This window comes from Taeniopygia guttata, chromosome 6, assembly GCF_048771995.1.
Source record: "Taeniopygia guttata chromosome 6, bTaeGut7.mat, whole genome shotgun sequence".
In the NCBI taxonomy this organism is placed as follows: Eukaryota; Metazoa; Chordata; class Aves; order Passeriformes; family Estrildidae; genus Taeniopygia; species Taeniopygia guttata.
Window position 1 is genome coordinate 3,882,725 of NC_133031.1, and position 25,412 is coordinate 3,908,136.

A 25,412-nucleotide genomic window follows, 5' to 3' on the forward strand; every position below is an offset into this window, starting at 1 on the left:
GCTGGAGCCTCTGGCATCTGCCACGAGCTGCTGGTGAGGGATGCAGCTGTGCACTCCTGCAGTGCAGCTTCAAACTGCCAGAGAGCAAGGCTGGATGGGATTTTGGGGAGGAATTGTTCCCTGGGAGGGTGGGCAGGCCCTGGCACAGGGTGCCCAGAGCAGCTGTGGCTGCCCCTGGATCCCTGGACAGGGCTTGGAGCAGCCTGGGACAGTGGGAGGTGTCCCTGCCCATGGCAGAAAGGATTTTTAAGTTCCCTTCCAACCCAAACCACTCTGCGATTCCGTGATGTTGCAACCTCCTCCTGCACTTTCTGGCAGAAGAGTAAAAAGTCCAGGATGAAACCTTGATCAGCCCAGTGGGTTCCTGGCTGCCAGAGCAGCTGGGTTTATTTTTGCCTCCCTGGCTCTGTGGAGGGAGGCTGGATGCCTGGATGGCATGGTGCCCGTGCTCCCAGCTGCCAGCTCCAGCCTTGGCTCTCCTCTGCCCTGCTGGCCCTAATGGGACCTCTGGGTCCTCTCCTTCCCACAACACCAGTGAGGCAGCGAGGTGACATTAAAGCCCTGGAACAGCAGATAAAAGGCCCTGGCTGTATTTATTGAGTGTTACAGATAAGTAATCCACTCTGCTGTCAGTGTCTGCAGAAACAGCAAATAAAGCATACATGCCCCTTGCTTTGATGTGATGAAATCTCCAGAGGACACTCACTTCAGTGGCGCTCACAGTGCAGCTGTAGCTGAGTCTTGCAGTGGAAAATACAAGATTTTCATGTCTTCATGCATTGCTTTAAAAATATCACTATGGCTCTATGCTGGGCAATTCTATGTTCTGAAAGCTAGGGTTGTTTTGTTGGGTTTTTTTTCCAAAATGTTATTAAAATCATCTTAACCGTTTTTGTTGGAAGGGGAAAAATTAATAGTTATTTTGTGGTTTCATACCCGGCGTTAAAACAACAGTCTGGTTTTCATTTAAACCAATAAAAGTATGGAAATTCAAAATGAAGGTTCTCTCCATGTCCTTAGATCAACTTGTTGGCCTTGCTGAAATGCATAATGGATGGAGCAGGGGAAAAACCTCAATCCTACAACTCTTAGCTTTGTTTTTGCATACAGCTCAGCTTTTTTGCTGCTGGATTTCAAATTTGACGTCACTTTCTTGCCTGTCTTCTGAAGCTATAAAAACTTCCTCGATTTGGTAAATGTGCAGCTGCTTAGAATCCAGTGAACCACAGCCTTTTTTTTTTTTTTTTTTTAAAGAACCTAAGCAGTAGTGAAGGAAATTAGTTAGCAAGCACACATCAGTAATTGAATCAACACACATTCAGATTTTGGGGTGGAAAGCTGACTGTTGGGGATGATGGGTTTTAGTCAGTTGTGGCTTATGGCGTGGTCAGAAAGAGACCAGAGGCGCAGCTGGAACACAGAAAACCCCAGCCAGCCCCAGGGGAGCAGCCCTGGGATGGGGTGCTGGGGGATCCCCATCCCCAGGGATGCCCTGACATGGTACCAGTGAGCTGGGACTGCTGCCCTGAGCCTGGCTGGGGCTCCAGGGCCCTCCTGCTTCCAGCCTGCAGGTTCCCTCCCAGCTCTGCTTTAGCCTGGGACAGGGCAGGGCTGAGTCTGGAGGAACCTTTTTTCCACAGAAAGGGTGCTCAGGCCTTGGCAGGGGCTGCCCAGGGAGCTTTGGGGTGCCCATCCCTGGAGGTGTCCAAGGAAGGGCTGGAGGTGGCACTCAATGCTCTGGGCTGGGGACAAGGTGGGCACTGGGCACAGCTGGGGCTCCATGGGCTGGCAGGGATTTGCCAGCCTCAGGGATCCTGTGTGAGCTCCTCAGGGTCTCTGGGGTTCACATGTCACCAGGTGAGCAGCCTGGCACTGTCCCCAGAACACCTGCAGGCACTGTCCTCAGCCTGGCTGTTATCCCATCTCCTCAAGGCTTGGAAAAATCACTTCTTCCTGAAGCTGTTCCTTCCCTGGCCACTGGGATGAGCTGCCCAGGCTTTTACAGCCCTTTGATCTGGGAAGTCCCAGCCCTGGAGCTGCCTGCCTTCCCTCTTCTCCCCTCTCCTGGCCTGCTCAGCTGGCTCATTCCTCCCTCCCTGCATTCCCCATCATCCCCTGGCCAAGCTCCACGTGTAATGCTCTGTTTACACCTGAGAAAACCTCAGCTTATCCTCAATCACCTCTGTGCTGTCCAGCATCCATGCTGATGGCCCCTGACACCTCCTGAAGCTTTCTAGCTGGTGGAGGCAGTTCCACAGTTGTCAGAATCTGAGGTATTGATGATTCTGAGATTGTAGAAAGTCTCTGTCTTTCAGCCCCGCTGCCAAAGCAGAAGCCATAATTCATCTGTGCTGGTTTCAAGGTTGTTTATTCTGTTTATCTCTAACATGTTCTGCTGCCCTGCCGCAGCTCTGTCCTGCAGGGCAGCGTGTGGGGCTCTGCCCTCAGTGGGATGTTACAAACATTAAATACCACAAACTACCTGTGCTGGATTTACAATAACGTGCCAATATCTGTCACCTACGTTGGACAGTGTGTCCCCAGCCTAAACCAACAGAAAAATGCCAACACTACAGTGAAACATGGAGGGCATGAAGAAGGAGGAAAAGGACAAGACACACCCAATTCCTCCATCTTGTCCCCTTTGGACCCCTAATCTAGAATCCTAAAATTTTACTTTTGCACCCGTGCCACACTTAATTATTACTTATATCAAACACTCAGAGCTGGTAATTCATCCTGTAAGATTGAAAACTCTTTTCCATGGACAGAGATCACAGACAGTGTCTCTGGGGGCTCTGTCCAGGGGGGTTTCTGACCCCTGCCAGGGTCCCAGACCTGCCAGGGCAGCCAGAGGGAATCCCTGGATTCCCACACACAGTGGCATGGGGGGGGTCTCAAACACGGTGCTTCAGAGCCAGCTGGCCACCCCAGCTTTGGCAGCACTGAGTGTTGTGGAGGTTGTACTCGCTCAGGAGCTCCCTGTAATAAACCTGGAGCAAATTCCCACCCTGAGGAGCAGGGAAGCTCAGCTCCATCGTGGGGAATTTTCTTCACAAGCTGGAGGAGGTCTTGTTTATTTTCCCTTCCCCAAGGGCAAAGGATTAGCCAGAGTAACCTGGACAAAGGGTAGTGTTGTAGATGGGATATTACAACTTTATATTTGCTTGTTTATAGGACTTTTATATTGTTTTGAAGCCCAGCAAGCATGTGCAATGCAGTGTGATTATTTGTGGTGGCTGTAAGGAGGGGGCTGGTGGTGATGGACATCTGGGAGCCCAGCTGGGCACAGCTCCTTCCTGACAGGGGACAGGGGGTGGGTTCTGTGGGAGATCTGTCCCCTGGGCTGTGTTTAATGTGTTTAGCAGCAGCTTTGTCCCTGACTGGGCTGGGACAAGCCCCAGGGAAATCACTCCTGCTGCTGTCCCTGCTTGGAAAAGAGCCCCGGGATGGCTCCCGATGCTGACACCACCTTAAGCTCAAGGGAACTGAGGCCAAGGAACATTTCCAGCAGGGAGGGATGTGCAAGGTCCTCTCCTGCTGGCATCCTTTCCTCCAGGGCAGCCCTCCAGCCTGCCCCAGAGCCCTGCCTAATCCCTGCCTCCTCCTCCAAGCACACCCCAAATCCATCCCCCTGTCCTCAGGCTGCAATGAGAGGCAGCTGGACCCCTCAGCTCCTTCTTGGAGGGAGAACTGGGGAGGGAAAGGGAGCTTCTTCAAAGATCTTCGTGCTCAGTCCTGCTTCCTCCATCTGGCACTCCACCACCACCTCCTGACAGATAGATGCCTGCTTCTCCTCCTTTCCTCTCCCCAGGTTTTGTGGCTTGGTCAGTTTTTCCTTCTGCTCTCCCCACTTCTCTGTCCCCCAGTGTATTTGTGGGGAAAATATGAAAAAACTCCCCACGATTTTTCAGATTTTTTTGGGGGGGGTCATTTCAGGGTTGGTTTCTGGTGGGATTTGAGGTGGAATCTGACTTGTCATCCTCTGGTGTGCTGGGCATCAGGTCAGGCTGGTGGGGAAGAACCACCAGGGGCCTGTCAGTTGGGAGAGCTGGCAGGACACAATCCTGTGCCATGAGTTTGGTCAGCCTGACCCACTGTGGGGTGAGCTGTTCCTTTCTTCATACAACATCAGCTCTCTGCGTGTGCTGCTCCAGCTCACGGGAGCCTTGGACCCCCGTTCAGTCACAGGAAGAGAGACATGGAACTGAACTCCACAATTAGCCAAGCTGGATTTCTCTGTGGCATGAAATTAAATAGTATTTGAATGCTCACCGTGGTGCTAATGCTATTTTGTGCAGCTTTTAATGAAGATTACGAAATTGCAGCAAAAAGCAGATCTTGCTGTAATTAGAAGATAGAAGAGTTAATCATAGGGAAGAATTAGAATTCATACTTGCTCTGAAATTTTCTAAACTGCTTTAAAATTTCTTCAGCTGAAGGAGCTGAACCTCACTAGGAACCTTTTGTATGCTGAAGTGTGGTTTTCTTCATTCATTTGAATTGCAGCACAGAAGTCACAGGGCTCTTTTCCCCAGAGGTTCAAGAGGCTCTGAGTTCTTTTTGTTGATATGTGAAGTCATTTTGGTGCTTGTCGAGCCATACGACCATTTACTTGATGTCCTTGAGGCAGCCCAAGCATTTTATTGCTATTTATTCACCCTTTGAGACAAGGTTTGAAACAAAAAGTCACCAAAATCATCCAAGTTTCAAGTCAGAGTCTACTGAGGGAGAGCTGGGAGATGAACCCCCAGCAGATGGGGGAGGGTTTGTGTGAAGGACATAATGCACCATTAAAACTTCATGAAGAGGTGTCCCAGAAAAAAAATACTACAAAGCACTAGGCTTAATATTAAATTGTTAGTTTTAGCAGTCTGGTCATTTTCAGGGAGGAATAAATCAGCTTAACCACAGCATTCCCATATTTAATGTTCTGAGCGGAGAGGGATTGTCTGATTTTCTTTTCCTTTTTTTTTTTTTTTTTTTCTCCTCCTTTTCACAGTAATTAATGAAAGTCAAAAGCAGCAACTGGAATCTGTGAGCTACTCATCCCGCTACGCCCTGGGACTGTTTTATGAGGCTGGGACAGGGATTGCTGTCCCCTGGGCTGCTCAGTACATCACTGATAATCCCTGCATTCGCTTCATCTCCATCAATAACAAGAAGCGCAATATAGGTCAGTGCTCCCATTATTTCCCTTAAACACAGCCACAATGGAGGGTGTAGACCATGAGAAATGCTGTTTAATTGAGTGTTGCTATTCTGAACAGAGCGAGTGTTTAACTCCAAGCCGCAGCGGATGGCGTTTAATGTCACATTTGGCCTGTAATAAAGCACACAATGAGAGCGGGCCGGCCCTCAGAAAATCAGCCCCCAGCACATGGTTTATGTTACTGCGTTTATGAAACCAGTGTCAGGGGATTGGAGACATCAAAATGTTGCTATTCCAAGAAAGAGCTGGGGTTCCTTTGTTTAAACACTGATTCATGCACTCGCCAGTTTGTCTCCCATCACCCGTTACTCTACAACTCCTGCTCTTTCCACAAGGCTTGGATGTAAGAATGGGTTGGATCATTGGAGCTGCTCAGCCCAGTTCAGAGTTAGCCAGGCTGCTTTGGTGACCAGGGGGAGTCCCTGAAATGCTCAGCAGGGCTTGGAGACTATCCCCCCAAGACAGACCCTTCCCCTTCTCTTTCTGGAGGGTGGCAGTTGAGGAAGTGTGTGTTTTATGTATTAAATGTGTTTCACCTACCAGGAGTGTGGTGGCATAGAACAGCTCAAGAAAAAACACTTGCAGACTAGTCAGAGTCACAGAATCCAAGATGGTTTGGTTTGTGAGGGACCTTAAAGACCCAAAGTTCTACCCCCTTCCATGGGCAGGGACATCTTCCACCTGTCCAGCCTGGCCTCAGGCACTTCCAGGGATCCAGGGGCAGCCCCAGCTGCTCTGGGCACCCTCCCAGGGAACAATTCCTGATTCCCAAAATCCCATCCAGCCCTGCCCTCTGGCACTGGGATGCCATTCCTCCTTGTCCTGTCTCTCCATCCCTTGTCCCAGGCTCCTCTCCAGCTCTCCTGGAGCCCCTTTTAGGCACTGGAAGGGGCTCTGAGCTCTCTCCAGAGCTCTCCCTTCTCCAAGCAGAACACTCCCAGCTCACTCAGCCTTTTCTTGTAGGGGAGATTCTCCATCCCTCTGTGCAAGTGCAAATTTGTTGTTTGCCCTGAGAATTTAGCCTGATGATCTGAAAAGAGTGAAAACAAACCAGAAGAATGTCTGGACTGGCAAAATAAGGATGTATCAACCCTGATGTGCTTTCTCCAGCAGGGACTTATGGTGAATATGTGGAAAAAGAGCCTAAAGAGAGCCAAATACAGAGTGATCTTTTTTTTCTCTGGCATTGTCTCCTTGTTACTGACAGTGTTCAGCTGGAGATTTTCTTGCATCTGAGATTCTGTTGCCATTGTTGTGTTCAACAAAAAATACCTGGTAGTTAAGAGGACCTACAGGTATTATCCTTACCAGTGTTGAGGAAGAATTCACCCATACTTTCCCCACCTCTCTGCACATGTGATCTCAAAGCCCCAGCACCAAGAACAGCAAATATGGAGCTATGATGGGATTATCAAACAGCTTTGCTGTCTCCAGATGCAATTGAACCAAGTACAAAGCACATTATTTGGGGCATAATGTTAGTGGAATACGCAGAAAGTACCAGAATATCAGTGTTGACACATACCTTTCTCACTGAAATTTCCTTGAATTGTGGGAGAGTTCTGTTTATATGAGCAAGTTTTTCCAAGAAGAACAAATTTTGTGTGTGTGTGTCTCTTCCTAGGAGACAGACTTTTGACAGCACAGGCAAGGGAGGTGGAGTGTGAAATTTATTTACATGTGAAGCCCTGCGACCAAAACACATGAATAAAAAGTTCCTTTATGCTTGTTTTAGCACATATGCAAGTATTTTGCATCTGCATTTTTCTTCCTGTGCTTCCGACTGGCCTCCAGAAGATTTCAATGGGAGGCACAGGAGCACCTCGCTGTCCCTTTTAACTCCACTCCACTCATCAATCTTCCCATTCTTTCATTCCTTGACCTTGATTATTTGGCCTCATCTGAAGAAGAGGATGGTGACAACCAAAAAGTAAACATTCAGAGAAAGCAGAATTGCTGGGTGAGGCAGCTGAGATCTTCCAGAGCAGTCATCATTCCCAAAAAGCCATCACTTTCTCCAGTTGTTTCTTCACCTGATGTATCCACAATAAATGGAGGCTTATCTCACCCTCACTGCCATCTCAAATAGCAGCTTTTTCAAAAACAGCCTTGAGCAGTAGAGATCCAGAGAAAATAACGATGGCTGATAGTTGTCCCCTGCAAGAGGTTTGGAACTGGATGATCTTCAACCCATTTTATGATTCTATGATCCTGTGAGCTTTCTGCTGAAGGACTCCTAGAACATCTCCCTAAAGGAGTTAGTCCAGCCCTCAAAGGCCAACAGCAGAGGCTGTTGGAAGCCCAGACTGTCCTTGTCACTTGTGTGAGATGTGGCAGTGCCTGCCTTGACTCAGTAAAGCAGAGACATCCAACTCGTGGGCGTTTCACGTCGCACCAGTGGAACCCAAACCGGCCTCGTTGCTGCAATCACGCAGCGGGGTGGGTTTGATGAGGCAATTTCCCTGATGCCACCAATTCCTGGTGTAATCAGGAGCCAACAGGAGGGAAAGCTTTTTCCAGCAGCTGAGGATCCCAGCTGCTGTGGGCAGAACCCCGTGCCTGCCTGCAGAGGTGATGTTACGTAAGGAGGAGCCCACCAGAAGCGTGTGCTGAATTCCCCGTGTGGCGCGCATGAATATTAAACACTTTGTGGGATTGGCTGCCTCAAACACCCCATCCATATTTATACCGGGTCGGGGGGGACAGTGGGAATTCTCCAGCATAAATTATTTCTGGAATACCGCAGTCCTTGCATCTCTCTGCATTCCAGGAGGACTAAAGATAGATGACACATCAAAGGGGAAGTGGTTCCTTTCTTTTGCTCCAGGACTGTGGGGTTATGTAATTTAAAGGGAAGATCTGCCTTACAGGTTTTTAGTGTTGTATAATTCCTGAGTGTCCTCTTCGATTTCGAAATAGAGATTCCTTTCCTTCCTGAAGTAAGAATTTTTAGGAAGATGAAAGAGTTAAAGAACTATTTAAGTTTTTGCCTTGTTACGCTGTCAGTTCTGTTGTAATCCTCTGCCAGCCCTGCCTGCTTTTTAGAAAAATAATCAGAAACTGTTGGTAAGGCTAATGAAATGCTGGGTTTCTGAATATGAAAAAGTTAGTGCCATTCTTTCAATGACTCCTCCCAAATGTGCCTTGTCAGACAGTAGATTTTATTCCAGGGAGACTGTGAGACCTTAGGAACCATGGGAATTTCTGAGGATAACTGGGGAAGCTCGCTGGCTAAACAGCAGCGTGGCGTTTTGAATGTGACCCTCCACCTCTCTTGCTTTCTAGGTGTAGTAAAGTTGATCACTGCTCTTTTTTAAACTTTTAGGTAGGGTTTATGAGGCCTGCACATTGACCTCTCTTTTGGCACGGTGTGATGCCTCCCAGGGAGCAGGGATGCAGTTCCAGCCTGTCCGGAGGTGTCCAGCTTCTCTGCTGCCCTCCACGCTGACCCAGCAGCCATGTCCTTCTTCCAGGGTTTGTTTGCTGTGGCAAAAGCCCTTCCCCTTCCCCTCCTGCTACCCAGGACCAGAATGGGGTTTAGATGGCAAAACACATCTCCCCAGGAAGCTTACAAATCCCTGAGGGTCAGGAAACAACCACATCTCGGTTTTTATTGGGATCTGTCATGGCTCCAGGTTTTGGGCCGCAACATGAGAAAAAAAAATATTTGATACTGTTTCCTAAAATGAGAACACTCCTGTGGGAGATGTGTGCCTATCACATCCATGGACAATTTTCTACTGGAGAGCAGGTTGTAACCCTTGGATGACCCCTAAGCACTCCAACAATTGTTTTGGAAAGCTGGAGTGTGTCATCTTCCCAGAGGGGATCCCTGGCTTGAGGAGCTGGAGATTTCTTCAGTGGCAGATAAGGAGTTTATCAAGCTTGGTGCCTAACAGCCAGAATGGTCAGCAAGTGTTCAACCACCTCTTTCTTTGTGGATTCCTCTGTCAGAAAACACTCATTTGCTGAAACTAAAATCTTCTTCTAAGAATGTGCTAGTCCAAACAAAGGACTAACCAGGAGAGGCTTCCCAAGGAGGGAGTCGCTGGGTAGGGGAGTGAGAGGGAATCACTGAATTGAACAAACAGCTCAGCTGAAATGCAGCATAACCCACGCTGTGTCTTTGCTCCATCCTGCTCATAGGGGCACACAAAAATCCCCTAATCCAGCCACATTCTCTGGCTGCTGGTTTTTAGGCCAACATGCCAGTGGGGACAGGAGTCAGCTGCTGCTGAGAATCTGCAACCAGCCCCAAATGTAACAAAGCCCAGTCCTTTCCAGGTCTGCTGGGATCAGCACTTGAGCTATGATGTCATAGATCAGAACAAATTTTTCTGATAGGACAAAGGGTGATGGTTTTAAGATGAGGGAGGGTCGATTTAGATGAGATAAAAATCCCATTTTTTTTTACAGTGAGGCCTTGGCGCAGGTTGCCCAGAGAAGCTGTGGCTGCCCCTGGATCCCTGGAAGTGTCCAAGGCCAGGCTGTTGCAGAGATTATCCTCCTTGTTATTCCCTGTGCTTTTTTCCCATCGGGAAGAACAGAGTGGTACCACAGATCTTTTTGTTCTTACTGACTCCTAGGCCAGAGGCACAATTGTCAGCATGTGGGGAAGGCAGGTATGAATGAGCAATCCTTCAAAAGCACCTCTCCTCTTCCTTTCTTTCTTCCAGAGTCTCCTGAAGTTGGGCCCTCAGTGGTGGTGCACACGACTGTGACCTTTGGCAGCGAGCACCTGGACTCAGAGCCTGCAGAGGTGCAGCAGATCATCCTCAGCCACCTGCAGAGGATTGTGCCCTCCCTGCCCAAACCAAGCAGCATCAAGTGCCAGAGGTGGAGATACTCCCAGGTACTCCCTGGTGGGACCAGTCAGCTGGGAGGTCCTGCTGGGCTGCATTTTCCATCCCCAGGGAGCAAGAGGAAAGGGGATGGTTGCTCAATATCCATAAAACACTCCTCCAGGTAGCCATGAGCAGCATCCAGGGCTGGCCAGCAAAAGCCACGTCATTTTTAGCCATTTTTTAACATGGCCTGGCTCATCAGTGAGTTATGCAGCTCTTCTGGGAAGCAGGGCTAGGAGTAGTGTACAGGAAGGAAGTAAATCCCACGTAATTCGGTGGGATTTTCACTGGTATTTAAAAAATCATGACTCAGTGCGTCCCTCTGCATCCAAAAGTATTATTAGCAAAATTCCCACCCTGCCACAAAGAGCAGAAATACAGTTGTACTAATTGTTATTATTTGATTTGGCCCTGCTCAATTTAATGGAATGTTATGCAAAAAGTATTTTAAAGTAAACTACCTAAGGGTAATAATAGCAAAATGTGTATATTTTGCAGTCTTCTTTTAAAAATCCAAGGAAATGGTTGGTGATTTCCTTAAGTATTGGAGAGTATATCCATGTTTACCCAAAGACTCTCAAGTTAATTTACATTGGTGAATTTGAACGTGGAGGTTGATGCAAAATATTTACTTTTAAAGCAGTCCCCTAAAAGTGTTTCCTTTTTTGAAGTTGCTGTGGATGGCTGTTGTGGAGTCTGCTCATACCCCTTGATCTGCATCCAATTTGGGAACCTGGTCTTGTTAGCACAAACTTTATTTTTCTGCGAGTAAAGTATTGGTGGATTGCAAAAACAACCTTAGCAAGGGTATTAATACTTATAAAAAACCCATCAAAATCATGGTGTGTTCTCTAAGTTCCTCTTTATCAGTTCAGGGAGGTTTTTTGGGGAAACAGGTGTCACTGTTAAGGTTCCCTGGTTGTGGAATCTGGTCTTTCTCCTGCCTTACCTGCTGAGAGCTGCTGGTGCTCACGAGAGCAGAGGGGAGAAGAGTTGGATCCAGCTCTGGAAGGGATTCCCAAACCCCATCCAGCTCCTGCTTCTGTTGCTGCTGCCAGCCAGGGCTCTGAGTCCAGCAGCTGCTGGTGCCACAGGAGGAATAATCACCAGCCTGTAATTTGGTGGATGAATGTCAGTATGTCTTAGGTTGCAGATAAATCCGTGTAGGTCAGACCCGTTATCTCCATAAAGAGATCGCTAATGCCACCCTGTAAAATAATCACTGCCTAAATGAAATATCTGGGGCAGAGCTCCCTCTTTCTCCTAAAGCTCTCTTTACTTTCAATTATAATAAGCTGTTGCCACAGAGGCCAGAGGAACTGATAAGATGGGTGCCTGTTTCCCCTGACTCTTTTAGTTGGGATTTATCCTACTTGTTAATTAAATCCGGCTGTAACATCCTTCACATGGCCAAACACAATCCTGGGATTAAAATGCAGACATTACAATTATCCATGGCAGATGAGGGATTAGGACTTCCAAAATTCTACTGACACTACTTAGCAGCACAGCTGCAGTTCTGGATCCCCTTGCTCTAATTATGCTGAAGGCACCATTAGCATTCAGAGCCCACAGCTTCCCAACCCACCGTGTGTCTTTGGCAGAGTCACTTTATATGGAATTACTGGGGCTGGAAAACACCTACAAGATCATCAACCTTTGACCAGATACCAGGAGGGGTAGGAGCTGTTTGGTACAACCAGCATCAAATAAACACTGGGTAGCCAAGAAGAAAGGACACTCAAAAAAGACTTTTTCTGCCAAATCTTTTGGCATTGTTTGTACTCAGCTGGATCTGTGAGAAAAATTCAGTAATAAATTAACTACTGACTTGAAACTGGTCTGAGGGAGAGTCTGTCTCTGAATTTGCCATACCTGGATAGACTCCTCTGTTAAGCTGAATAAGGGGTAAGGGGTTACAACTGGTTATTTCAGCAAGTTTCCTCCTCTGGAGAGATGCTAACACCCAGTAGCAGAGAATGCAGCCAGCAACATAAATGTGGATTTTGCAGCTCACCCCCACACGGCATGGCCCAGAATGGCTTGGCAGTGGCCAGCTGAGGGTACATTTGAATCAGTGGAAAAATCCCTTGGATTTAGCAAGGCTCCTTGGAAGGAATGACAGTCCCACAGGGGTTACAGCAATGGTTTACTGGGTGGAAATGCATGGAATGATCAAAAGAAAATGGTGAAAGTATCATGCTTTAGCAGGTTGGGCACTGGGAGGAGTTTCTCCATGGAAAGGGTGCTCAGCCCTTGGCAGGGGCTGCCCAGGGAGCTTTGGAGTGCCCATCCCTGGAGGTGTCCCAGGAAGGGCTGGAGGTGGCACTCAGTGCTCTGGGCTGGGGACAAGGTGGGCACTGGGCACAGCTGGGACTCCGTGGGCTGGCAGGGATTTTCCAGCCCCAGTGATTCTGTGATTTTGTGATCCGGAGACAGGAGGTTCCCTTTCCTGTGTTGAAGCCATTTGCAAGTCCCTCTTTGCTGATGTGAGATCACCCTCACACCTTTTTATATCTGTACACCAGCGTCACACAAGTCATTTCTGCTGAGACGGGCTGACAATAAAACAGAACAGGCTGTAAAGTTTCTAAATTTCCACACACAGTCAAGTTTTATTCTAATTATTTATCTCCCAGAAGTAAGTATTTTACTGTGTACTTTGATGGTGAATGTTTGGATCTACCTTTTGGAGTGGGAGGCCAGGCTAGACAGGGCTTGGAGCAGCCTGGGACAGTGGAAGGTCCCTGCCCATGGCAGAGGGTGGGAAGAGATGATTTTTATGGTCCATCCCAACCCAAACCACCTGTGGTTCTGTGATATACTTCTCAGGAACTCAGATCTCTCTGGTGTGAAATCCAGGTAAATGCAATATTTCTCTTCCCACTCCCTCTATGTTTCTCATTTTCAGGTTACAAGAGCTGTGGCCAATTGTCCAGGACAGATGATTCTTCACACCCAGCCTCTCCTGATCTGTGCGGGTGATGGATTCACTCGTTCCAACTTCGATGGCTGCATAGAGTCTGCCATGAGCCTTGCAGAGGCTGTGAGGCCTCATCTACAGCAATTTCAGAGCCAGGCTGCTAAACTTCCTCTAGATTTGTTATGAATTTTGCTGTGATGGATCGAATTTGAGTTTAACATCAACGTCATCTTGCAAAAAACAAATAAAGGAAGATGTATCCGTGCGCTGGAATAATTACTGGGATGGAATTAATTTGAATTTTCCAGGATCTGTGCTGAGAGTGGTTACTTTGATTGGAGTAAGACTCTCCCTGGCTCTAGGCAGAAGCACAGAGCTCCAGCACTCTTGCCAGGCCTGATACTTTTACAGCCCATGAAAATGATATCAAGGAAAAGAGCCTGACTTGAAGTGGCACAAAAATCCATAAAGCTGCAGAGTTTATTCCTTGGAAACTCCTTATTTACTCCTTGTCTGAGGGACAGGTCACAGGGAATGGCTTCCCACTGCCAGAGGGCAGGGCTGGATGGGATATTGGGCAGGAATTGTTCCCTGTGAGGGTTGGCAGGTCCTGGCACAGGGTGCCCAGAGCAGCTGGGGCTGCCCCTGGATCCCTGGCAGTGCCCAAGGCCAGGCTGGACAGGGTTTGGAGCAGCCTGGGACAGTGGAAGGGGTCCCTGGCCATGGCAGGGGGTAACACTAGATAGGTTCAGAAATTACTCAGTAATTAACCAAGAAATAATTTATTTATTCCAAATTGGATTTTAACTTTCCCTTCCTCTTCAATCACGTGTCAAAAATCTAGTACCTCTCTATCACAGCACTGAAATAACATAACATAGGAATTTAAAACTTTAGCCTCTGTTTTTCTTATTTTACCCCTGCATTTCACCCAAACCTGACATCCTGCTGCCTTTGGCCATTTCTAGTGGAGTATTTTAAGTGACACAAAGAATTTAAGACCTGTTAATTTTAAGAGTAGGCAGAAAACAGGATGTGAGGCATCTTTGCCTCAATAGTTGTTCTCTGAAGGGCTGTGATGCTTTGTCTCAGCAGCAGCCTCTGACACCAGCAGTGACAGACCAGTGCAGATGTCTCTGGCTTGTCCTTTCAGCAATCTCTCAGCTTTGATCACCCTGATGCCTCAAAGTACCCAAATCACAGATTCAGAGATGGTTTTTGAGTCATCTGATTTTCAATTTGGACCTATTTCAAATCCCAGTGAGTCTCAAATTGCTCCTTCCTCATATCCCAGAATCAATGGGGTGGGAAAAACCCTGCCAGCCCATGGAGTCCCAGCTGTGCCCAGTGCCCACCTTGTCCCCAGCCCAGAGCACTGAGTGCCACCTCCAGCCCTTCCTGGGACACCTCCAGGGATGGGCACTCCAAAGCTCCCTGGGCAGCCCCTGCCAAGGCCTGAGCACCCTTTGCATGCAGAAATTCCTCCTGAAAATATCATGCCAGTCTATCAAATTGCCTCTGTTCTGCAGCATCTCTCCAGGTTCAGATAATTTAGGTAAAAACTGCTTGGGTTTTTTTTTAAGGTGGAGAGGAAAATCTGTTGGATGTGTTCCTCTGGGCAGTGGGAATGCTGGCAGCAGGGAGATGTGGGATTCCCACACAAGGAGTGTGGCAGGGTGATGTTTCAAAGAGCCCACTGTGTCCAGAAGGGTGGCAACAGAAGAGACTTGTCTGGTTGATTTCCTGGGATTTTCCCTGATTTTTGATTAACTGGCTGATCCATCAATTCCAGCCATTCTCTTTGTTCCCAGACAAGGGGATTGGCTGTGTCTGCTCTCATCTGTGCCACCAGCCCAGCCACTGCCTGAAGTGGGGCTGGAGCCTCCCAGCTCCCAGACCACGATGTTCTTGTCTTCCTCATGACAAGGAAAGCCAGGGACACGGGTTCTCAAAGCCTTCCAGCTCCCAGCTGTGCTAACTTCCACCCAGGGAACATCCCATGGCAGGGCTGGCCCATGGCACCTGTGCAGCCACTGCTCTTACAGTGGGATCAGGGAATATGGGAACAAGGCTGCAATGGATGGATCTGCCATCAAAAGTCACATCCATCCAGGGAAAAATCCCAGGAAAGCAACCAGACAATTCTCTTCTGTCTCCAGAGACCTGGGCCATGGTTTTGTGCAAGCATATGAAAATAAATTTAGAGATTGACTTAGTTTTGGAGATTTGGGGGTTTTGTGATGTCTTGTGTTTGTTTTGGTTTTTTAAAAATTATTTTTAAAAGGCAGCTGCAGGTGGGAGGTGCTGCCCAGCTGAAAGCACCCCTGTGACCAAATGTCCTCTTGCTGGAGGGGCAGCGTTGTGCTGGTACAGCCCCAGCCCGAGAGCAGAGATCTCTGCTGCTGCAGTGGCACCGGCCTGGGGTGTGACACTGCCACAGGAGTTTCCTCCTTGAGTCAGTGCAAGGAAGAGGAACCCGGCCCTGTGCCACCCAAACCGTGTCTGGTCACCAGCCCCAGCCTGGCCCCAAGGGCTCTGTGGCTACCAAAAACAAGGGCAGCATTTGCTTGGCTGCAAACCCCAGAGTGACCAGCTCCAAGGGGATGGGGACAGGCCACGAGGAGGCTGGGACAGGCCATTAGGAGGCTGTGCTGGAGCCAGGAGCCCAGCTGCTCCCAGAGTGTTGGAATTTGTGGGTATTGGTGATTTTGAGATTGTAGAAAGTCTTTGTCTTTTTGCTTTGTTGTTAAAGAAGAAGCTATAATTTGTCTGCGCTGTTTTTAAGGTTGTTTATTCTTGCTTATCTCTAACATGTTCTGCTGCCCTGCTGCAGCTCTGTCCTGCAGGGCAGCGTGTGGGGCTCTGCCCTCAGTGGGATGGTACAAACATTAAATACCAGAAACTACCTGTGCTATATTTACAATAACGTGCCAATATCTATCATCTATATTAAACAGTGTGTCCCCAGCCTAAACCAATAGAAAAATGCTAACACTACAGTGAAACATGGAGGGCATGAAGAAGGAGGAAAAGGACAAGACACACACAATTTCCTCTATCTTGTCCCCTATGAACCCCTAATCTAGAAATTTAAAATTTTACTTTTGCACTTGTGTCACACTTAATTATTACTCTTATCAAACACTCAAAGCTTGTAATTCATCCTGTAAGATTGAAAACTCTTTTCTATGGACAGAGATCACAGACAGTGTCTCTGGGGGCTCTGTCAGGGGGGTTCCTGACCCCTTCCAGGGTCCCAGACCTGCCAGGGCAGCCAGAGGGATGCCCTGGATTCCCACACCAGAGGAGCACCAGGGCACTTTCTGAGCTGCCCAGTGAGCACCTTGAGCCCCTGTGCAGAGATTTCCCGGAGCCAGAGCGGGTTTTGCTCTAATCCATCCCCTGGCTCAGCTGTGCTGTCCCTAAGCCGCTTTGTGTGGCAGAGCTGAAGCCCTGAAATCCCAGAGCCTTCTGCTGCTGCTGTGCCTGGCTGGCTGCAACACCTCCCTGTCATCCTCCCTGGGATTTGGGCTTAATTCCCACTTTCAGGTGGCACCTCCAGGATCAGCCCCACAGGGCACGGAGCAGCCCCTTTGCTGAAGAGGAGGAGGAGGAGGGAGAGTGACTGGCTTCATTTTCAAGAACATCCAAGCAAAATTCCTCCCATGGAGGTAAATAACTGGAAACAAGGAGAGAGTTGTGGCTTGTTGGAATCCAAAATGCAAGGAGCTCTCAGAACTTTGGGCCTGTAAGGCCAAGCTTAGAATTAAACACAGGATTTGATTTGAGACCTTGGAAAAGGCTTCCAAACTTAGGTGCTAGAAGCGAGAATGTGGATTTATAGTTTAAAGCAGAGGCACGTTAAGTTAAAAAGAAGAAAGTTTAGAGTTTTAAAGATATAAAAATAAAAGTATTTCCAAGGGTAAACAAGAAGTTCAGAATGCAGTACTGTGTGTCATTGCCTAAGAAAGCTTACACTGTAACATGGGTCCATAAGATGAAATGTTTAAAGATTAAGTCAAAACCATGAATATTCTTGTTAGCAGTGTTTTATTAGTCAATAAATCCTTAAAAAAGTCTTGTATCTGGGGGTCTTGTGACGTTCTAAACCATACAATAAAGATGTGAGCCAAACTCACCCTTCCTACCTATGTAAAAGATAAAAAAAAAAAAAAAAAAAAAAAACAAAAAAACCATGTCATCAAAAGCAATTCAGAAGCCCCATTTCTAGCTCATTCAAAAACTGGCTCAGCCCAGTGGAGACATTTTGTGTTGGGTAAAGGGGGCGCAGGGCAGGTTGCTGTCATCCCAGAGGTTGTGGTGATGAGACCCCTGGGGACCCTTGGCATGCTTCTCATCCTTTCCTTTCCTTTCCTTCCTTCCTTCCTTCCTTCCTTCCTTCCTTCCTTCCTTCCTTCCTTCCTTCCTTCCTTCCTTCCTTCCTTCCTTCCTTCCTTCCTTCCTTCCTTCCTTCCTTCCTTCCTTCCTTCCTTCCTTCCTTCCTTCCTTCCTTCCTTCCTTCCTTCCTTCCTTCCTTCCTTCCTTCCTTCCTTCCTTCCTTCCTTCCTTCCTTCCTTCCTTCCTTCCTTCCTTCCTTCCTTCCTTCCTCCCTTCCTCCCTTCCTCCCTTCCTCCCTTCCTCCCTTCCTCCCTTCCTCCCTTCCTCCCTTCCTCCCTTCCTCCCTTCCTCCCTTCCTCCCTTCCTCCCTTCCTCCCTCCCTCCCTCCCTCCCTCCCTCCCTCCCTCCCTCCCTCCCTCCCTCCCTCCCTCCCTCCCTCCCTCCCTCCCTCCCTCCCTCCCTCCCTCCCTCCCTCCCTCCCTCCCTCCCTCCCTCCCTCCCTCCCTCCCTCCCTCCCTCCCTCCCTCCCTCCCTCCCTCCCTCCCTCCCTCCCTCCTCCCTCCCTCCCTCCCTCCCTCCCTCCCTCCCTCCCTCCCTCCCTCCCTCCCTCCCTCCCTCCCTCCCTCCCTCCCTCCCTCCCTCCCTCCCTCCCTCCCTCCCTCCCTCCCTCCCTCCCTCCTCCCTTCCTCCTTCCTCCCTTCCTTCCTTCCTTCCTTCCTTCCTTCCTTCCTTCCTTCCTTCCTTCCTTCCTTCCTTCCTTCCTTCCTTCCTTCCTTCCTTCCTTCCTTTCCTTCCTTCCTTCCTTCCTTCCTTCCTTCCTTCCTTCCTTCCTTCCTTCCTTCCTTCCTTCCTTCCTTCCTTCCTTCCTTCCTTCCTTCCTTCCTTCCTTCCTTCCTTCCTTCCTTCCTTCCTTCCTTCCTTCCTTCCTTCCTTCCTTCCTTCCTTCCTTCCTTCCTTCCTTCCTTCCTTCCTTCCTTCCTTCCTTCCTCCCTTCCTCCCTCCCTTCCTCCCTTCCTCCCTTCCTCCCTTCCTCCCTTCCTCCCTTCCTCCCTTCCTCCCTTCCTCCCTTCCTCCCTTCCTCCCTTCCTCCCTTCCTCCCTTCCTCCCTTCCTCCCTTCCTTCCTTTCCCCGTGCTGCACCGCACCCAGGCTCCCTGCGGGCCCCACAGCTCAGGTTTGGGGAAAAAAATTTAAAAAAAAACCAAAAAAAAAACCAGTGGTGGGCAGTCAGAGCTGGAATATAGGTCAGCTTCTGTCCCGGCAGCTGGTTCACTTGCCGGAGCGCAGGGAAAGGGGATGAGCTGGCAGGAGAAGAGGGGATCGGCCACTCTCCTTTGCTGTCAGATTATATTATTTTCTGACCCAGAGATGGCGTTTATGCTTTTATTTTTTTTATACTTTTATTCTATTTTTAGTCTTATGAGAAGAGTGAGATAATACAGATGTTATAATTCACACTATTCCAATCACAAACTATTTCTTAATTACAATACACTATAAGTGTTTCTTAGCCTATCAGCTTTAGCTGATAGATATTAATAGGTAATTATCATTAATAACAATGATAGATAGTAAATAGATATTTACTATGCTGTAAATATCTTAAAACTAATTATCTATAATTACCCCTTTAATGTATCTTTCATAATTCTATTTCTCTAAAGTATCTAGTCTTATTTATAAAACTACCTTTAAAACCTTGTTTCTAGTTCTGTTCCTCTCTTAATAATATCTGTCTAATTCTACAACAAAGTCTATCGGAATCTGAGGTATTGATGATCCCAAGATTGTAGAAAGTCTCTGTCTTTCTGCCCCGCTGCCAAAGCAGAAGCCATAATTCGTCTGTGCTGGTTTCAAGGTTGTTTATTCTGTTTATCTCTAACATGTTCTGCTGCCCTGCCGCAGCTCTGTCCTGCAGGGCAGCGTGTGGGGCTCTGCCCTCAGTGGGATGGTACAAACATTAAATACCACAAACTACCTGTGCTGGATTTACAATAACGTGCCAATATCTGTCACCTACGTTGGACAGTGTGTCCCCAGCCTGAACCAACAGAAAAATGCCAACACCACAGTGAAACATGGAGGGCATGAAGAAGGAGAAAAAGGACAAGACACACCCAATTTCCTCCATCTTGTCCCCTTTGGACCCCTTATCTAGAAACCTAAAATTTTACTTTTGCACCCGTGCCACACTTATTTATTACTTATATCAAACACTCAGAGCTTGTAATTCATCCTGTAAGATTGAAAACTCTTTTCCATGGACAGAGATCACAGACAGTGTCTCTGGGGGCTCTGTCCAGGGGGGTTCCTAACCCCTGCCAGGGTCCCAGACCTGCCAGGGCAGCCAGAGGGAAGCCCTGGATTCCCACAAAAGTCAACACTTCTTATCTCATAATTTACATACAAATACACACTATATGAGCCTTCTGTTAAGATTTTTACATTTTCTATAAATTCATTTCCCACACTTCGCCACCTTCTCCAGCCGGCTCAGCACCTCGAATTTGGCAAGGCCGCCGTTCCCATTTGCAACGTTCCCGGCACAGGAGGGATGGAGCCTTGGGAACACGTCGGGACAAAGAGATTTTTGTTCTCACAGATGTGTTGCTGCAATAGCCACGGGCTGTGTGCGGGTGTTGCTCTGTACGGGGAGAGCTGGAGCGAGTCTGGTCCAAATCAGATCATCAGCATATCCCGGTCATCTGGGGTTTGCTGCCTCCCTCCGCGCACCTGTGTAGTGCAAATCCCGCTTTCCTTGGATTTAAAAGGCAGTCCTGGGGGCCAGCTTGGGAATGCAAGCTGCAAGCACAGCAGGACGGGAGCAAGTGTAAATAATCCCTCACACATCACAGCTCCAGCCGCTCCCTGGCCAAAGGACTCGCCAAAGGATTTTTGAGCAGCTCTGGGTTAAGGAGAAACCCGGGGGTTCTGCCCCAAATACAACTGGAGATGGTTCCTGGCTGTTTCTCCAGAGCTCATCTCAATTCCACCCCTGCACTGTGTGCTGGATGTGGGAAGTGAAGCAGCAAATTAAAGGACCCATCTGCACATGGTCCTGGTCTTTGACTGACCCTTTATCAACCCACTGCTCTGGGGTCAATTTCCTTTACGTGTCCTGGGCTTTTCCCTTAGAAGTTAACTCACAGGTAGGATTGATGCTGAGCGAGCAGCCCAGCTCCAGAGAGAGGAATTTGGTTGGGCAGGGAGAATTTAATGCCCCAGCCACACGGTTAAACAATCCTTGGCCAAGGAGGTGCCATGATTTGGAGGAGTGTATTTTTCTTTCCTCAAATCTGCCTAAAAATAGGTGAATTATTCTTTTGTGGAATTTGTCTTCTTTTGCCTTTCTTGTCTGCAAGTATTATTTTTTAATTTGGTCAGTAAGAGAATGATCTTTTTTTTTTTTGTACAGATAATTAAAAAATATATATATTTTTTTTGCTTCTGATTTTCCCTGGAGGTCATAAGTAGAGATGAAAATCCCAAGCCATGTTTGCTGATGCAGTGTAGACACAGAGGGCTTAATGTGGGGGTGCTCAGCCTGGCCTGGGTCCAGGAAGTCATTTTGAGAGGAATAACATATCCAACTCCTAAACTAGTGAGAAAAACAGAGCTGGGACACTGTGAGGCAGATTTTCTGCCCGCATCTGTGAGCACAGGGTGCTAAAGAAATCCCTGCTTCCAGGGAGCAGCCAGAGGGTTAATTTTGGCTCCCTCTGCCTCACTTTATTCTTTGAATAATGAAATTAGTTGTTCCAGAGTCTTTTGAAGGGCTGAGCTGAGCCTTCTTGCAGAACAATACACGCTGTGCTCTCGATGTGAGTGCCCTTATGGTGAACTTTGAGCTACACATCTGCTATAAAGAAGTAACTCTTATTCCCAGTTGGCCATGGCTAGGAAAGGATTCCAGCTCCATCCACGCCTCGGCACAGCTCTGTTTGCTCCATGGAAGCCTGGCCTGGGAGCACAGGGGTAGGAACCATTTGGAAACCTCGTTAGAACGCCCCGGCACGTTCAGCGCTTTCCCCGGGTGAGGAGAGCTGGAGATGAGCCCTGCAGGAGCTGAGCACGCGACTGAGCTCCAGCCCATTCCCAGCAAAGCCCCTTAAATCCGGCATTAACTTCCCAGCTGTGCCGGGAGGCTGCACGAGGAATTCCCTCGGGATGCTTTTGGTTGGTGTTTAGAGAATCCCAGATTCCTCGGGGTTGGAAAATCCCTGCCAGCCCATGGAGTCCCAGCTGTGCCCAATGCCCACCTCCAGCCTTTCCTTGGACACCTCCAAAGCTCCCTGGGCAGCCCCTGCCAAGGCCTGAGCACCCTTTCCATGGAGAAATTCCTGCTGCTGTCCCAGCTGAGCCTCCCCTGGCACAGCTTGAGGCCGTTTCCCCTTGTCCTGTCCCTGTTCCCTGGCAGCAGAGCCCGACCCGCCCTGGCTGTCCCCTCCTGGCAGGAGCTGTGCAGAGCCACAAGGTCCCCCCTGAGCCTCCTTTTCTCCAGGCTGAGCCCCTTCCCAGCTCCCTGGTTTTATGGCAAAGCTGGTCCTGCAGGCTTCACTTTTCCTGTTCACTTTGTTATCCCTGCTGCTGGGGCTGAGGACTGGGCAGCGAGGGTGGGCAGGCCCTGGCACAGGGTGCCCAGAGCAGCTGTGGCTGCCCCTGGATCCCTGAAGTGTCCATGGCCTGGGCTTGGAGCAGCCTGGGATAGTGGAAAGTGTCTCTGCCCATGGGAGGGGTTGGAGTGAGACAGGCCCCTTATCTGTGTAAACCAGAAAAAGCAGGACAAAGGTGTAGGAAAGAGACTGAAATGGTGAGAGCACAAGGTCTGGTGGCATCTCCCTGGAGACCCTGGTTCTCAAGTGGACATGGTATTTGTTAGTTATTTCAGGCAGCACTGATGGCATCAGTGAAAACCACCAGCAGCAAAATAAGTGGCAAGCTGTGGGTGTCACAGTGTCACCTTTAGCATCGCCAGGTGTCTGCGTGGGATGATTCATGCAGTTACAGAGACTTGGTCACACGAGGTGTTAGATCAGATGGTTTTTCACACCATCTCATGGAGTTCAACATGAAAAAAAGACAAATTCTGTTGCTTTTTCCTCCTTTGCTTTTAGGGTTGCTGTTGCTGTGGATCAGGATTGCCTCATCCTCTTGGTTCCTCTTCTCCATGCTGGTGGCACCTCCATCCCACATCAACATCTCTCTACACCTGCAGTGAGAGGTGCTGTGCCCAGAGATGAGGTCTTCTCTCCAAAACTAGCCCTTGACCATAGGCTTTTTATCCAAGCCCCTAAATTTGAACTTGTTGAGTGGAAGTCATGGTAAAGAGCACAGAAACACAGATTTAGGGCATTCAGTCCTCTGGAATCAGGAACTGTTGTATTTCCCTCACATGTTGCAAGAGGAGCAGCTTGGGTTCATCCCAGGATGCTGAGAAATGGTAAAACTAGGATTTCATGCAGTGCTTGATTCATTCCTGTGTCTTTTTCCTAACAGGACCGACTGCAGCTTGAAGCAGCAGGGCTTGACAGGCCTTTTGTCCCTGCCCCGTGGAGCCCATCGGAACTCAGTAATTCCCTCTTCACCACACGGCGAGGAAAATGCTTCATAATCTTCTTTTCCAAAGCAATATAGGCAAGCATCTTGATCCTTTCCTTTTCAGCCTGCATCATGGTGGAGATGCTGGACATGGCTGCAGGATCCTGTAATCCCCTGGGATGTCCAGGAGTGTGAACCCTGTGCTCTGCAGGACTCAGACCCATGCCCAAATCAGAATCCTGCTGCAGGACCTGCCCAGAGACCTGGCTTTGGAGGGCAGGATCTGAACGGTGTCCAGGAGCTGAGCTGCTCCAGTTTGAGCAAAGCAACCGAGTGGGGTCTTTTTCCCTGGTGGAAAAACCACTGGAGATGGCTGCCGTGGAAAAGCGGAGTTATTGCCAAACACGGAAATGTTTCCTGATCTGTTTACTAATATTTGGTGCTCCTTTCTGGATGGTGTTCAAACCCAAATCCAACCACACGCGTCAGCAACTTCCTGCCCTCCTCCCCACCCTCGGCTCCTGCACCCGGGGGAGCAGCAGGGATGGGAAGAGCTGGTGAGAGGCGAGGAGGGAATTGGGTTGTTGTTTTGTTTTCATCTCTCAGGAGCCATCCCAGGGATGTTGGCGCCAGGAGGGGCTCAGGGACAGGCCAGAGGCAGTTTTTGCATGCCATGGGCCCCGGGCGGGTCGTGGCAGGAGGGCACGGACAGGCTCTGCCTGCCCAGCCCCTCGGGCAACCCAAGCCCGTGCCAGGCCGGTTCCTAATGGCAAATAAATAGGATCTCACAATTGTGTCTTTATGATGGGGATGTTTACAGCTGTCCCAGGCTGTGGGGGAGGGATGGGAGGGACGGCGGGTTCGCAGCTCCCGAAAGGTCAGTGCGGCTCGTGGGGCTGCTGTAACCCTCCAACTGCAGCCATGCCCAGCACAGCCTGAACAGCATCCCACGTGCCTCTGGTTCTTTGCTGAGAGCAGGAGCTGGGCTAAAACCAGGGCTTTTTGCCTTTTCCTTTCACTGCAGGCCCGTCTGTGTTTGAGGTTTCAACGTTTTCCTATCCGGCTATAAAGCAATGGGATCTGGGGTTTTACTTCCCTGCTCGGCTTGAACAATAAAATTACAGATGAAGAGAATGGTTTGGGTTGGAAGGGAAATTAAAGAGCATCCAGTTCCTCCCCCTGCCACGGGCAGGGACACCTTTCACTGTCCCAGGCTGCTCCAAGCCCCAGTATCCAACCTGGCCTTGGGCACTGCCAGGGATCCAGGGGCAGCCACAGCTTCTCTGGGCACCCTGTGCCAGGGCCTGCCCACCATCCAAGGGAACAATTCCTTCCCAATATCCCATCTAAATTTCCCTTCTGTCAGACTGAACCCATTCCCTGTGTCCTGTCACTCCAGTTCCTGTTGCAGGGTCCCTCTCCAGCTCCACTGTGTCCCTTCAGGCCCTAGAAGGAGCTGTGAGGTCTCCACACCCCCTTCCCTTCTCCAGGCTGAGCAGCCCCAGCTCTCCCAGCCTGGCTCCACAGGGGAGGTGCTCCAGTTCCCTCAGCAGCTTGGTGACTTCTCTGGACCTGCTCCAACAGCTCCACATCCTTCTTGGAACACCAGAACTGTGCACAGGAACTTCCCTGCTCATTCACGCTCCTCAAGGGAGCTGCTGGCTCTGAAAACCCACCCTGAGTACTGGTCAGGAGGGCAGACACCCTTCTCAAGTCCACATCAGCTCAAGTCCACACCACTGGGGCAGATCCATCCTAATCCAACCTGTCCCTGCCTGCAAGATGAGCAAAGAGCAGCATTTTGCCAGGGACACTCATTGCTCCACAGGTATCAACACTTCCAGAGTAGCTCCCAGTTTCGATGGCTTCAGGTCTCTGTTTAATAACTTAAAGCTCACTGTGTTAATCTCATGTTCTTATTTATTTGTGGCAGAAATCAGCATTGAGTCTCCACACAGATTGTTTACTTTGCTTTTGTCAATAGAAACTAAAGGTCAAACAATCAGAGCCGAGCCCGTGGTTCTAACTCAGTATCTGTTTATATTTTTGCTGATGAGTATTAATAAAAATATTTGTTTGGCCAAGGAGGCTTCATGGCTGAAACAAAGGTGGCCATGTAGTTGAGAAGTGGGGAAAATAAGCCAAGCCTCCACTCAGCAGGACGCACAGGGAGAAATCACAATTGCAGTCACCTCCTAAATCCATCCACACTGATCAAGGTGGGTATTTTCCCCCACAGCTGCATTCCAAACAGGCTGAGGCATCACAGTCCTCACAACAGTATCTTCCCATCCCTCCAGCTACTTGGGCAACCCTTTACACCTCTAAAAACACATCTGTGCAGGGTCCATTGTAGCTTTTTAATGAGAGAAGGGAAAGGAATACACTCGGGGACTTTGAAAATAGCCCTATCTGGCACAACAAACAATTTTCTCTGGCTTCCAAACTTTCCATTCACAAGAGTTTTGTCTATATGGCTTAAGCAAGGCTTGAGGGTTTTTTCTTTTGTTCTTGTGTGTTAGATTCTAGTTTCCTTGGGGAAGAAATTGAGGGAGAGG

At 48.9% G+C, this 25,412-nt stretch overlaps 1 protein-coding gene across 3 annotated transcripts in view; it reads left to right on the forward strand.

The window, feature by feature from the left end:
• Positions 1–23,579, forward strand: part of RNLS (renalase, FAD dependent amine oxidase) — a 61,730-nt gene extending 38,151 nt beyond the window's left edge. The window contains exons 5-7 of one of the 3 annotated variants that reach the window (XM_072930856.1): positions 5,003–5,176; positions 9,889–10,064; positions 22,813–23,579. In XM_072930856.1, the coding sequence (XP_072786957.1) occupies positions 5,003–5,176; positions 9,889–10,064; positions 22,813–22,950 (488 nt within the window). In that variant the 3' untranslated portion in view covers positions 22,951–23,579. Of the gene's footprint in view, positions 1–5,002; positions 5,177–9,888; positions 10,065–12,967; positions 13,256–22,812 lie in introns of those variants that run through there. The other 2 variants (XM_030275733.4, XM_030275734.4) reach the window with 2 other exon arrangements.
• Positions 23,580–25,412: the final 1,833 nt, after the last annotated feature.